This window comes from Mchenga conophoros, linkage group LG2 (assembly GCF_057382185.1).
Source record: "Mchenga conophoros isolate Kocher_MC1m ecotype Shallow Benthic linkage group LG2, M_conophoros_male_GT1.1, whole genome shotgun sequence".
NCBI classification, from domain to species: domain Eukaryota; kingdom Metazoa; phylum Chordata; class Actinopteri; order Cichliformes; family Cichlidae; genus Mchenga; species Mchenga conophoros.
Window position 1 is genome coordinate 31449986 of NC_140527.1, and position 13303 is coordinate 31463288.

Consider the following 13303-nt stretch of genomic DNA (forward strand, 5'->3'; position numbering starts at 1 on the left):
TGTATGTTCTTTGGATTAACTTGATCTAAAGTGATTGCTTTTCAGTGTGTGTGTGTGTCAGTGCCTTGCTGCTTTGTCTGGTTGCTTATTGCATTCTGACAATAATTGCTGGATGTAAAGCATAGTTGCTTTCTTGGTCATACTCAGTGACACATTGTATGATGTATCTCTGTTGCCATTAATTGAGAGGATGTTGCTTCATCTTTTCAAAGTAGTGCAAAGTGTGGTTCAGGGCATCCTTCACTGTATGTGGTACTGCAAGGTGTTGTAATCACTTTTAATCGCCATAGTTTAAAAACAAAAAAGGTATGTAGTAATAAGCAAGTGTGTCATAGTAACCTTAATACATGTTATCATAAGGATTTGTGGCAATTTTTAAAATGCATTAGAAAATACAATGTGACACATGTCTCCTCAAAGCTTTAAGGATGCCATTGATTGAAAACATACATTCAGTTTGTGTATTTAATAAACAGTTTGGCCCCTGCAGTCTCTAGGCGCAGTATGGATTCTTCTATAATTAAAGAGTAGTATGCATGATCTATTTTTTCAGACTATTTTGAGGTCATGCTTTATGCATATGCATAGAATTATATACATCATGGCATCTGTAAATGTTTTTCCTATTAGGAATTTAAAATGAATTGAAACAAGAGAGACACCGAACTGAATGTCTCTGAGTCTGTATATATATTTTTGTAATAATTCACTGGCTTTAGTGCAACAAAGGCAAAAATGTAGAAAAGAAAAATAGTCAACTGGTATCATTTCTATAGTGTTTTAAACAGTGATTAATTTTTTTAAACACCCTAAAAGCACATAAACATGTTTCCATACTCTCTTTTGGCAAATGCCTGAGGTTGAATATTTAGGTCCAGACTGAGCAGTGTGAAAATATTAATTCAGAACAGCAGATTAGCATAACATGCTGAATGAAAACTAAAACAATCATAATAGTGTCACTTGGAATACAGTAGCTACTAAATTTATCTTAACTACCTGGCTGTGTGTAAGTGTGTTGGTGATTATAAGGTAGTGTGACTGGATGATCGCTATGTGAAGAACAGTCCACAGCACACAAAAGCGGTCTGAATCCTCTTAGTAACAATACATGAGATTACATTTTCAAAAACTTTTTGTGAAGACAAATAAGGACATTCAGAGTACTCTCACAGGCTACTTTTTTTTTTAAAACAAAACTCTATCTAATGCACACTGTAGGACTCTTCTCTCAATTTGAACTTCGCGGATAAGTACATGCACAAATAAAGCAATTGAAATTTGTTGTCGTTTGCTTACACTTTCTATTTAGGTGTTTCTGCATAACCTAACTCACGGTGGCGCTAAACACCAACCCTATGAGTTTTTATTTCCTGCATTCAGCGGTGTGGACGCGCATTCTTGCGCTTTTGTGACTAAATTAGGACGGCATCCCAAGAGACCTCCCGAGAATTGCAGTTGTCATTTGTGTTGTGGGGTTCAGCTTCTTTTTTTTTCGTTATTCTTCAGGATTTTAATAACTAATCGCGTATGATGGGTTCGAAAATATTTGGGTTTCATTCGCGTCGGTTTTCTTTCCTCCTTCTTTTGTTCCATGTCGCTCATGGAGACATGAGCTATTCTTTACCAGAGGAAATGAAACGAGGATCCGTTATTGGAAATATAGCCAAAGACCTTGGGATGGAAACGGGCGCGCTGTTCAGCAGGAGAGCCCGCATCGACACCGACGGAACCGACAAACGCTACTGTGACATAAACATGAATAACGGAGAGTTGATTGTTGCAGACAGGATTGACCGCGAGGGGCTTTGTGGAGACAAGGCTTCGTGTATCCTAAAACACGAGCTTGTGCTGGGGAATCCGCTCGAGCTTCATCGTATCAGCCTTCACATTCAAGATATCAACGACAACGCACCACAATTCAATGGAGAACGGATTAATATAGAAATTCGAGAATCCGCTGACAGAGGAGCTCGTTTTGTGATAGAAGAAGCGCACGATGCGGATGTGGGGCAAAATTCAGTGCAGCAGTACAACCTTAAAAAGAATGAAAATTTTATTCTGTCTGTAAATGGAAACACAATAGAGGTCGTTCTTGAAAAGGAACTTGATCGTGAAAAACAACAGGAAATGAATTTAATTCTCACAGCTTTGGATGGTGGATCTCCTCAGAGATCAGGTACATTAATGATACACGTCACTGTGTTGGATGCTAATGATAACGCCCCAGTGTTCAGCAAAGCCGTTTATAAAGCCAGCCTGCCTGAAAACTCTCCTCTAGACACTGTAGTGATTACAGTAAGCGCAAGTGATGCAGATGAGGGAGTTAATGGAGATGTGACGTATGACTTTGGACATGTTACTGAAGAAGTGAAGAAGATATTTAGTATTGATCGTAAAGTAGGTGACATAAGAGTAATTGGTGCTGTTGACTATGAAACTACTACATCATTTGAAATACGCGTTAAAGCAAAAGATGGGCTGGGGCTGTCATCCTACGCTAAAGTAATAATTGCTGTCACTGATGTGAATGACAATGCCCCTGTAGTTAATCTGAACTCGCTGACCAATCCGATACCAGAGAACACCCCGCCTGGTACAGAGGTGGGCATCATTAACGTGCAGGACAGAGACTCTGGGAATAACCGACAGGTCCGCTGCTCCATCCAGCAGGGTGTCCCCTTTAAGTTGGTTCCTTCTATTAAAAACTATTATTCTCTGGTGACCACAGGACAACTGGACCGTGAACTAGTGTCTGATTACAACATTACAATCACTGCCACTGACGAGGGCTCTCCACCTCTGTCCTCTTCTAAAAGTGTTCAGTTATCTGTAGCTGACATCAACGACAACCCACCTGTGTTTGAGGAACAGTCGTACAACGCATATGTGAGTGAGAATAACAAACCGGGCTCCACTTTATGTTCCATTAGTGCTCGAGACCCCGACTGGAGACAGAACGGTACAGTGGTTTATTCTCTGTTAGCTGGTGAGGTGAACGGTGCCCCGGTGTCCTCATATCTGTCTGTGAACGGAGACACGGGTGTGATCCACTCTGTGAGGTCGTTTGATTATGAACAGTTCAGGAGTTTTAAAGTCCACGTGATGGCCAGAGACAACGGTTCTCCTCCTCTCAGCAGCAACGTGACCGTGAGTGTGTTCATCTCAGATGTGAATGACAACTCTCCTCAGATCCTGTACCCCTCCCCAGAGGGCAATTCCTTCATGACCGAGCTGGTCCCCAAAGCTGCACACGGAGGCTCTCTGGTGTCCAAAGTGATCGCGGTGGACGCAGACTCTGGACAGAACGCCTGGCTGTCCTATCAAATAGTCAAATCCACAGATCCGGGACTTTTTACCATTGGTGTCCACAGCGGAGAGATCAGGACACACCGGGACATTTCTGAATCTGACAGCATGAAACAGAACCTTGTAGTGGCAGTGAAAGATAACGGACAGCCCTCTCTGTCTGCCACCTGTTCCATGTATTTACTCATTTCTGATAACTTGGCTGAGGTGCCAGAACTGAAGGATCTGTCTTTTAATGAGAGCAATTCCAAACTGACCTCTTATCTGATCATCGCGCTGGTGTCTGTGTCCACCTTTTTCCTGACCTTCATCATCATCATCCTGGGTTTGAGGTTTTGTCGCAGGAGAAAGCCCAGACTTTTGTTTGATGGAGCAGTTGCCATCCCCAGCGGTTATTTCCCTCCTAATTACGCAGATGTTGATGGCACAGGAACTTTACGCAGCACTTACAATTACGATGCGTACCTGACCACAGGTTCTAGAACCAGTGACTTTAAGTTTGTGACATCATACAATGACGACACGCTGCCTGCTGACCAGACTCTGAAGAAAAGTCCATCAGATTTTGCTGATGTGTTTGGAGACCTGGACGGGTGCACAGAGGTATGAGTTAATATAGCAATGATTTTATCAATAGCCTTTATTTAATAAAAATAAAAATATACAAACAAAAAAGAATATAAATAGTTAACATTTAAAATAATCGTTTTAAACTCTCGCATAATTTCCTTACCCAATAGTTAAACTTAGAGAATATATTTTGTGCAAAGTGTATTTAGTATTCGGTTTCTATACACACACTTGGCCAATGTTTTTTTTCCTCTGTGTAGGAAAATGTTTGAAAACTGTTGCTTTTTTCTATCTCCTTGGCGCTACGTAATTTCTTGGCTATGGTTTACTCGTATTTTTTTATGTTATGTCGTTATTTTACTTTATTTTTCAATTCATCTCATCATTATATTTTATTTTATGTTATTGTCTTTATTTTTCATTTTCATTTTCTTTTATTTCTTTTCTTTTGTTTATTTTTTAATTTATTAGGCTTTCAGCTGCACAAAAAAAAATGTTATAGAACAGTGGTGTCGAACTCCAGGTCTCGACGGCCGGTGTCCTGCAGTCCGTCCTGCAGGTTTTAGATACCACCCTGGGTCAACACACCTGAATCAAATGATTGGTTCACTACCAGACCTCTAGAGAACTCCAATACATGTTGAGGGGGCCATTTAGCCTTTTAAATCAGCTGTGATGGATCAATGACACATCTAAAATCTGCAGGTCACCGGCCCTCGAGGCCTGGAGTTTGACACCTGTGTTATAGAATAACACAAGTTAGTTACTTATGAAAATATGACTTCACAAAATGTCTTGCCCACTGACACAACACTGTTCACTAATATTAATTTAATTTAATTTAATTTAATTTAATTTAATTTAATTTAATTTAATTTAATTTAATTTAATTTAATTTAATTTAATTTAATTTAATTTAATTTAATTTAATTTACACCGACTAAACCTGTACATCGTGAAATGGCATTGTTTTAATGTTATTTAGTTTGAGACTTCATAGCTGCATGATCCCCCTATCCAGCTACTTTTTGTGAGATTATTTTATTTTGTATATATGCCTTTGTGTTATGCCCCATGAAGCCAAATTCTCTTTTGAAATATTTTAACCCGTTATGAATCCTCATGTATCAAGCTGTCATATTTTTAACAGTGCAGAGAGGGAAAAGGCCCTTTGCCACTGCATTCCCCTCAGACTTGCCACCTTTTAATATTAGACTTCCCTGTTTATCTGAGATAAGCATGTCATAGCTACTGTTCTCTGATGTATGGATAATCACTTAGTCACAGTTCTTTTCATATGTGGATATATTATTGTTAATCTGTAGCTAGAGCTGCAGTGCCATGGATATATTTATGTGTATGTTGCTGGATGGTGTTGCTGTTTCAGCAAGAGGAAGTAGAGTGATAGAGTGATTCATCTGTCTCTTAGTGTCATTACTTATGGAAATAAACTGGATTCTGGAGTGCTCCGTAGCAGCCACTAGAGGGATTATGTTGAACAAAGTAAAGCCAAGCATGCGAGATCATCAATAACTTCTTCTGCTTTTCATTTCATGACTTTGTGTGTGTGTGTGTGTGTGTGTGTGTGTGTGTGTGTGTGTGTGTGTGTGTGTGCGTGCCTGTCTGTCTGTCTGTCTGTCTGTCTGTCTGTCTGTCTGTTTAAGTCCAAATGACTTGGCATAAATAACATTTTGTGTAGAAATAACTCCTGTCCCTGTCCTTTTGGGACAATGTGTTTAATAAATAGAGAATAAATTGAGTGGTTGTAGGTCAGAACTACTTTGTCTATCAAAATACTAATCAATCACATAATCAATCGGGGCCCACATCAGATCCTGGATCCCATACTAGACTCTGTTACATTATATAAATATTGCTTTAACTGTGTCCATATCGTGTTGTTTAAAATACAATGATCGTATTTGTCTTATTAGTAGTTATAGCAGTTAATGTTCAGCTCCCAACTTGAGCTCACTTTGGTTACGTGCTGGAAAGTGATATTACAGACAGCTGCAGTTATTCTCTCAGTCTCTTGGTGACGCTCTTTTATAAAGTCTGAGTCATGGATGCTCATGTCTACCTCTATCTGTGTCAGTGGAACTAGAGTATTGGGTTAGGACCGGCGGCTGTGTATACATGCGCATTTCTCTTTTTATCGTGTGTGTGTGTATGAGGGGAGAAAAGGAGAGAGGCTGTATGTGGAGCTGTCTGAGAGAGGGAGTTAGAGAGAGGGGGAGAGAGAGATGAAAAAAGAGGTTAGAGAGAGAGAGAGAGAAATCCGAGCTGACAGCTTTCTTAATAGAGCATGATTAACTCAGCCAGAGAAGCAGGAAATCGTAGGATTGCAGTTGCATTTTCAGTTCGGTATTTGGATGTATGTTAACGACTTAGCTATAATGTCGACAGTGCATCCATTTCTGAAAAAATGTTTATTGATGATGCGTCGACCTCAGTTAAAGTGGTGGCTGCATTTTTCATTTCTTAGTCTCCTTTCCGCTGTTTCGTTTGGAGAAGTCCGTTATGTTCTTCCAGAAGAGATGCAGAGGAGCTCTGTGATTGGAAACGTTGCGCGGGATCTGGGGCTGGAGGTGAAAGAGCTTGATGCTCGTCGAGCCCGTGTTGTTGCAGAAGGAACAAGCCAGCTGTGTGAACTGGACACTGCGTCAGGCAATCTTTTGATCAGCCAACGGATAGACCGAGAGGAGCTCTGCGCACAAGCCACTGCCTGCATTTTACAGTATCAGCTTTTACTTGAACAGCCCCTTCAAGCATTCAGCATAGTTTTGGACATTACAGATATGAATGACAACAGCCCAGTGTTTCCTACGGGGGAGATAAAACTGGATTTAGTGGAATCCACAGTTCTAGGGAGGCGCTTTCCCTTAGAGAGCGCGCATGACCCCGATCTCGGCACGAATTCTGTCCGTCAATATACACTGAGCCAGAATGACAATTTTGCACTGGAAATGGGTAACCAAATGAACGGAAATGCTTATCCTGAGCTAGTTCTTAAAAAGGCATTGGACCGGGAGGCACAAGTTGAACATGTACTGAAAATCAATGGAATTGACGGGGGAAATCCGGCTAGATCAGGAACTGCTTCTATCCTTATCCGTGTTTTAGATGCCAATGATAATGTCCCAGTTTTTAGCCAGCGAGTTTTCAAAGCCTCTGTGCCAGAGAACTCAGCCATAGGGACTATCATAACCACGCTACAGGCCACGGACCTGGATGAGGGGGTGTATGGGGAGATAACTTATTCCTTCAGTCATCTGTCTGACAAGTTGGGAGGTGTTATTGAAATTGACCCTTTAAGCGGAGAAGTTCGCGTATCAGGTGTCATTGACTATGAAGAAGCTAGCTCACACGAGCTAGATGTTCAGGCTAAAGATGGCGGTGGCCAGGCCTCACACTGTAAACTTATAATTGATGTGATTGACGTGAACGACAATAAGCCCGTGATAGAAATAAAGTCGGCCTCTTCTAACGTGGCTGAAGACTCCAAACCAGGGACTATGGTTGCTCTGATTAATATATATGATATGGACACTGGGAGCAGTGGGCGTGTCACCTGTACGATCTCAAAAAATGTTCCTTTTAAATTAGTATCGGAGGTCAAAAACTATTACATGCTAGTGACTGATGGAATATTGGACAGGGAAGTGCAACCAGAGTATAACCTCGCAGTAACTGCCACTGATGCGGGCTCTCCCCCACTTACTAGTGTAAAAGTTATACCAATCGCGATTAGCGATATAAATGATAACCCCCCGACATTTATGCAAAGCGAGTACAATGCCAACATCTTGGAAAACCAACCCGTTGGCACGTTTGTCATTAAAGTCAAAGCGGAAGACGTTGACGACGGGTCTAACGCTAAAATCCAATACCAAATATCAAAGGACAGAAACTCAGAAGTGTCATCTTTCTTAAGCATCAACTCAGACACGGGGGAGGTCTTTACCTCACGCATGTTTGACTACGAACAGTCAGTTTACTTCCAAATTAAAGTGACAGCTAGAGACGGCGGTGGGCCTTCACTTTCCACCACCTGCATTATAAATGTGTTTATTAAGGACCAAAATGACAACGCACCTGTGGTCTTATATCCTGTGCAAAGTAGCGGTTACATTGCTGAAGATATGGTACCAGCTGAAGCGCCTAGAGGTTACCTGGTTACTAAGGTGGTGGCTGTGGACGCTGACTCAGGTCATAACGCATGGCTTTCTTACAGAATAATCAAAGCAACACGGCCTAACGTGTTTATGGTAGATCTGCATACAGGGGAAATCAGAACAACGAGAACATTTATAGAGGACGATGAACCAAAACATACTATTGTTGTATTAGTAACGGACAACGGGCTCGAATCTCTCTCTGCCACTGCGACAGTCAGCATAATGCTTGGTGATGGGCTCCCCGTTTTAAGCGAACTTTTAGAGTTTGCAGATGAGTCACAAGAGAGCGATAACTTAACGCTCTATTTGATAATCGCTCTTTCAACCGTGTCTTCTATGTTTATCCTTCTAATCAGCGGAGTGTTTTATTTTAAACTCTGTCGGCGTGGCTACGTTTACCGTTCAACCACAGCCAGTCTGCCCGTTTTCCCCACGACCTATTGCCCCTCTAGTTTTGCAGATTTTAGCCGTTGCGGCACCTTGCTGAATGATGAGCGATATGATTCCTTTATGACCACCGGGTCGTGGAGAGGTGATTTTCGTTTCGCATCAAATACAGACACCGACACTCTTAAGAAAAGAAGTGCGGCTTATCAGAAAAACACACTGAGGCGCCTCAGTGCAGACAGGGCAACGCTGAAGGTGAGGGCAGGTGCACCGCATCCCTGTTATGTGATCAAATGAGAGTGTGCCATAGCATGTTTTAACATGTTGGATTTGAGATGGACCTTTTTAACAAAAATGTTGTAACTGGGGTTTCTTTAAAAACTAAATAAATAATTAATGCTTCTATATAATTACTTTAAATATACACGTAATGGATCTAGTGGTTCTAAAAGATTTTGTCTTATATATGGATGTATTTGTGCACGAATATGTTGTCTTTTATATATAACCTCAACTTCACCGCCACATTGACACATTGGACACAGGTAGTCTCAAACTTATAGGTGTTGATCTTTTGACATATTATTAGACATAGTATCACAGAAGTGTAACTAAAGTATGTATTGTATTTATTTATATTGCCTGTGACAGTTAAATGTAGCGTTTAGTAACTTTATAAATTTTCTGTCATTTTTTTACATTTATTTTCTGTTTTTAATCTAAGAAAAAAATATTCTATGGTTGATCCCCTTTATCTTATCTGAACAAGTAACAGACACAACATAATATTTGTAATACCTTTCAGTGTGGAAAAACATATAACTGATTAAATACATTAGTTGAAATGTCTCATTTTCTGCATTCAAAATGCAGGGCAGACCGTTATGACGTCTTCATTCATCCCTATGTCTTCTGAAAGTGATATAGTTGAAGAGAAGTAGTCTTAGGTCTAAGTCTTTTGCTCTGTCTGTGGTATTTTTGTTTTTGCCTGAGTAAAAACATTAATTGCAATTGTAATTTTCCATATTCAGCCTGTTTTATTTTTCTCTTTGCTTTACTGTAGCCAACTTTTGTCATTGTTTTCATCCTTCATTTGCCCATCTATTATGTTACCACTTATCCAGCTTGGGGTCTCAGGGCTTGAACCAATCCCAGCTGACATAGTACACCCCTGTGAGGTTGTCAGTATTTTTATTTATTTGGGGGGGATCAAATAAAGCTTTGCACTACATACCTTTTATTGAACCATATGTCAATAGATTTTGTGCATTTGATGAAAAATAAACTTTTAGAAAAGCATCCCTTTTCCTTTCTGACTAATTTTTCCCCCATAAACAACAATAACAATAATAATAACAGAGCAGTTCCTGCTTATAGTGGTCACAAGTGAGGTGAAAGAAGAAAGAAAATTCCCTTTGTGTGTCACTAGAATAACTAGTTCCTGATTTGTTGCTTCTTAACTTCTGCTTTCAGGTAACCCGTTTTAATTTCTTTTTAATTTACTCCTCTAAATGGAAGGGGGTGACCGCTTGCACACTCTCAGAACTCATGAGAACATAGTCACATATTTTAAATTTAGTTTATGGGAGATTGCCTGCCTTTTTTGTGTGACTCTTTTTTTCTCTCCTGTGCCTTTGTCTACCAGATGTGCATTAGTCTATGTAAGAGCTTTATAGTTGCCTTTCATATTTCTTTATTGCCTTTGGTAGACAGTATATCAAGTGCAGGAACTTGTAAAAGAAGGAAGTGGGGGGTTTGGGCACAAGCGGGTAGACTGGAGAAAATAATATTACTATATTCTTAAAAGTTAAATGCAAATTTAATAATAAAATACATGTGGATAACTACATACTGTTATAGTTTAGACATTAATTGGATGTATTAGAATGATTTGGTAATTGTCTAGTGACAGTTATTTCTCAGTGTGAAAGATCATCAGTAGTCATCGGTGACCATATTATACCTGTTATACCTAAACAAAGTAGTGTTAGTGGTGTTTTTCTCTCCCCCCCCCCCCCCCTTCCTTTTGTTATTAGACTCTACCCTGGCCTACTTAACATTAAATTTAGGACATAAAACAGTAAACACACAACAGTAAAAGCAAATCATATTTATTCCTACATTAAAAAACAAGTGTATATATATATATATATATATATATATATATATATATATATATATATATATATATATATATATATATATATACGTGTGTGTGTGTGTGTGTGTGTGTGTGTTTGGCTGTAAGCTTTATTCAGGTCAGTAGTTAAAATCTTACACAACACCTAAACTGTGAAGTGTGTGCATGTGTTTCTGTGTCGCATAAGGTGCCTGAGTGTGCCTATTCTTGCATACTACAGAGTGCCATGATGATGAAGCAAAGAGGTTTTGTCGTGAAAAGAGTACCCTCATGAATTCATATGTGTTTCTGTTATAGCTCCAGGCCCATTTGTGCTCTCCCCCCCTCCGCTTAGTAATAATTCAGCAGGATCTGAGGTCGTAAGGGGGTGGCTGTAGCTCAGGTGGGTCACCTACTCACCGGAAGGTAGGCGGTTCGATCCCAGGCTCCTCCAGTCTACATGCCAAATATCCTTTGGGCAAGATATTAACCCCATGTTGCTCTCCGATGCATTCATCGGAGTGTGAATGCCAGTGAATGTTAGATAGAAGCACTAAAAACCTTAGATAAAGTGCTTGTGTGTATGGGTATGATTGGGTGAATGCACAAGTTGTATAAAGCGCTTTGAGTGCTCAGTGAGAGGAGAAAAGCACTATATAAGAACCAGTCCATTTACCATTTGTGCTCCTAATTTCATCTGTGCTAGGAGTGGAGGAGTACCCAAGATGGCGACCCGGCAGTCTCCTCAACTTAAGGGTTTTCTTTTTATTTAGTGTATTTTTGTTTCACTTTTTCTCCGACATGCAGGAGCACAAATGCAGTACAGCAAAACTGAACTGCTTGCGGTTCTAAACCACAAAAACCTGTACACCTTCGCTGACAATGACTGGGACTCAATTCCCCCTGAGATCCGGGGGGTCACTGACTCCAATTCCACCGCTAAAGTGGCGTAGGCGACGGAAGCACAGGAAACACCCACTGGCTATTCTGAGCCTCTTCCTCACCAACTCACGGTCACTAAATAACAAGATGGATAAGCTACGACTGCGGATCACCTCACGCTGTTTGGATTACTGTGTTATGATCATCACAAAGACTTGGTTGGACTCTTTTAACCCAGACACTGCGATTGAGCTAGCGGGCCACGCTACATTCACAGCGGACAGGAACAAAGAGTCTGGTAAGAAACGTGGAGGAGGTCTGCTAGTGTTTGTAAACAATAACTGGCGCACCAGCAACACAGTTAAAGTCGTCCACTGCTGCCCGGACATAGAATATATGATGGTGCAGTGCAGACCCTTCTACTTGCCGAGAGAGCTCACAGCGATCACAATAATAGCAGTTTATGTGCCGCTGCAAGCTAATGCTAAGTCAGCCATGGAGCTACTCGGGCGCTCCAATAATAAACAGCTTACAAAGCACCCGGACTGCGCTGTGATCGTGGCAGAAGATTTTAACCACGCAAACCTGAAATCTGTCCTGCCTCGATTCTTTAAAAACGTGACCTTTCCGATGAGGGAAAACGACACACTAGACCAGGTCAATGCCAACATCCCAGATGCCTACAAAGCAACCCGACTGCCTCATCTCGGACTCTCTGACCATCTCTCTCTGTCCCTGATCCCTGCTTATAGACCTCTAATTCAAAGGTAAAAAAACATCGGTAAAAGCAGTACGAGTGTGGACCGCGGAAGCCACCACGGCCCTACAAGGCTATTTTTGATAACACGAATTGGAGTGTATTTGCAGAAGGATCAGACTTTGAGGGCCACACATGTGCCGTACTCTCATACATACGCTTATGTACTGAGAGTGTAACAACAACAAAGACTATTAATGTGTTCCCGAACCAGAAGCCATGGCTCAACAGTGAGGTGAGAGCCCTACTAAGAGCACGTGACAGCGCCTTCAAATCAGGAGACCAACAAGTCTACAAAGAGGCATGCCAATCTCTGCTTAAAGGCATAAAAGAAGCCAAGTGCAAATACAAACAGCGCATCGAGGAACACTTTAACACAACAATGATGATTCAGCCTACGGAGAGGAGGTTCAGCATCTGAAGCAATGGTGTGACGACAACAACCTGCATCTGAACACAGCCAAGACCAAGGAGATGGTAATCGACTTCAGAAGAACAAAGCGATCTGAGCACTCTACCCTCTACATTGATGGGGAGGAGGTAGAAAGGGTAGAAAGCTTTAAGTTCCTTGGAGTCCACATCTCGGCCGACCTTACCTGGTCCACAAACATCTCCCACCAGGTAGGGAATGCACAACAAAGGCTGTACTTCCTCAGGAAACTACATCAGGCCCAATTACCCCAAAGACTGCTAGTAAACTTCTACTGCTCCACCATTGAGAGCCTTCTGACCTACTGCTGCACACTCTGGTTCAACTGCTGCACCGCGGAGGACAAGAGGAAACTGCAGCGGGTGATGAGGACAGCAGAGCGGGCAATCGGCACTTCACTAACTTCCCTCAGAGACATCTATACTGGCAGACTTCAGCAGAAAGCCAGTATCATCATCAAAGACCCCTCGCACCCTGGACACTCACTTTTTCCCCCCCTTCCCTCTGGTAAACGCTACAGGTCCATCAGGTCGAAGACAAACAGACTAAACAGAAGTTTTTACCCACAGGCTGTCAAACATGCCCTACCTCCACCCTGATTGGAGGATAACTGCACTGCCAACACTCATGGACCTTACACCTTATTTATAAACCATATTTGTATTTATACT

General features: G+C 41.3%; 3 protein-coding genes across 20 annotated transcripts in view; all 3 read left to right on the forward strand.

Moving 5' to 3' along the window:
• Positions 1-13303, forward strand: part of LOC146582302 (protocadherin gamma-A11-like) — a 113626-nt gene that overhangs the window by 94827 nt on the left and 5496 nt on the right. Inside the window, exon 1 of one of the 10 annotated variants that reach the window (XM_085295023.1) lies at positions 1230-3912. The exons of 8 other annotated variants lie outside the window; for them this stretch is intronic. In XM_085295023.1, the coding sequence (XP_085151149.1) occupies positions 1531-3912 (2382 nt within the window). In that variant the 5' untranslated portion in view covers positions 1230-1530. Of the gene's footprint in view, positions 1-1229; positions 3913-11669; positions 11744-13303 lie in introns of those variants that run through there. One more of the 10 variants, XM_085294971.1, reaches the window with a different exon arrangement.
• The window catches only part of LOC146582303 (protocadherin gamma-C5-like), a 292403-nt gene that overhangs the window by 84727 nt on the left and 194373 nt on the right, over positions 1-13303 (forward strand). The window lies entirely within an intron of this gene.
• On the forward strand, positions 5978-9737 carry LOC146582305 (protocadherin beta-15-like). Its single transcript, XM_085294112.1, has one exon. The coding sequence runs from the start codon at positions 6252-6254 to the stop codon at positions 8739-8741; it is 2490 nt and encodes an 829-aa protein (XP_085150238.1). The 5' UTR covers positions 5978-6251; the 3' UTR covers positions 8742-9737.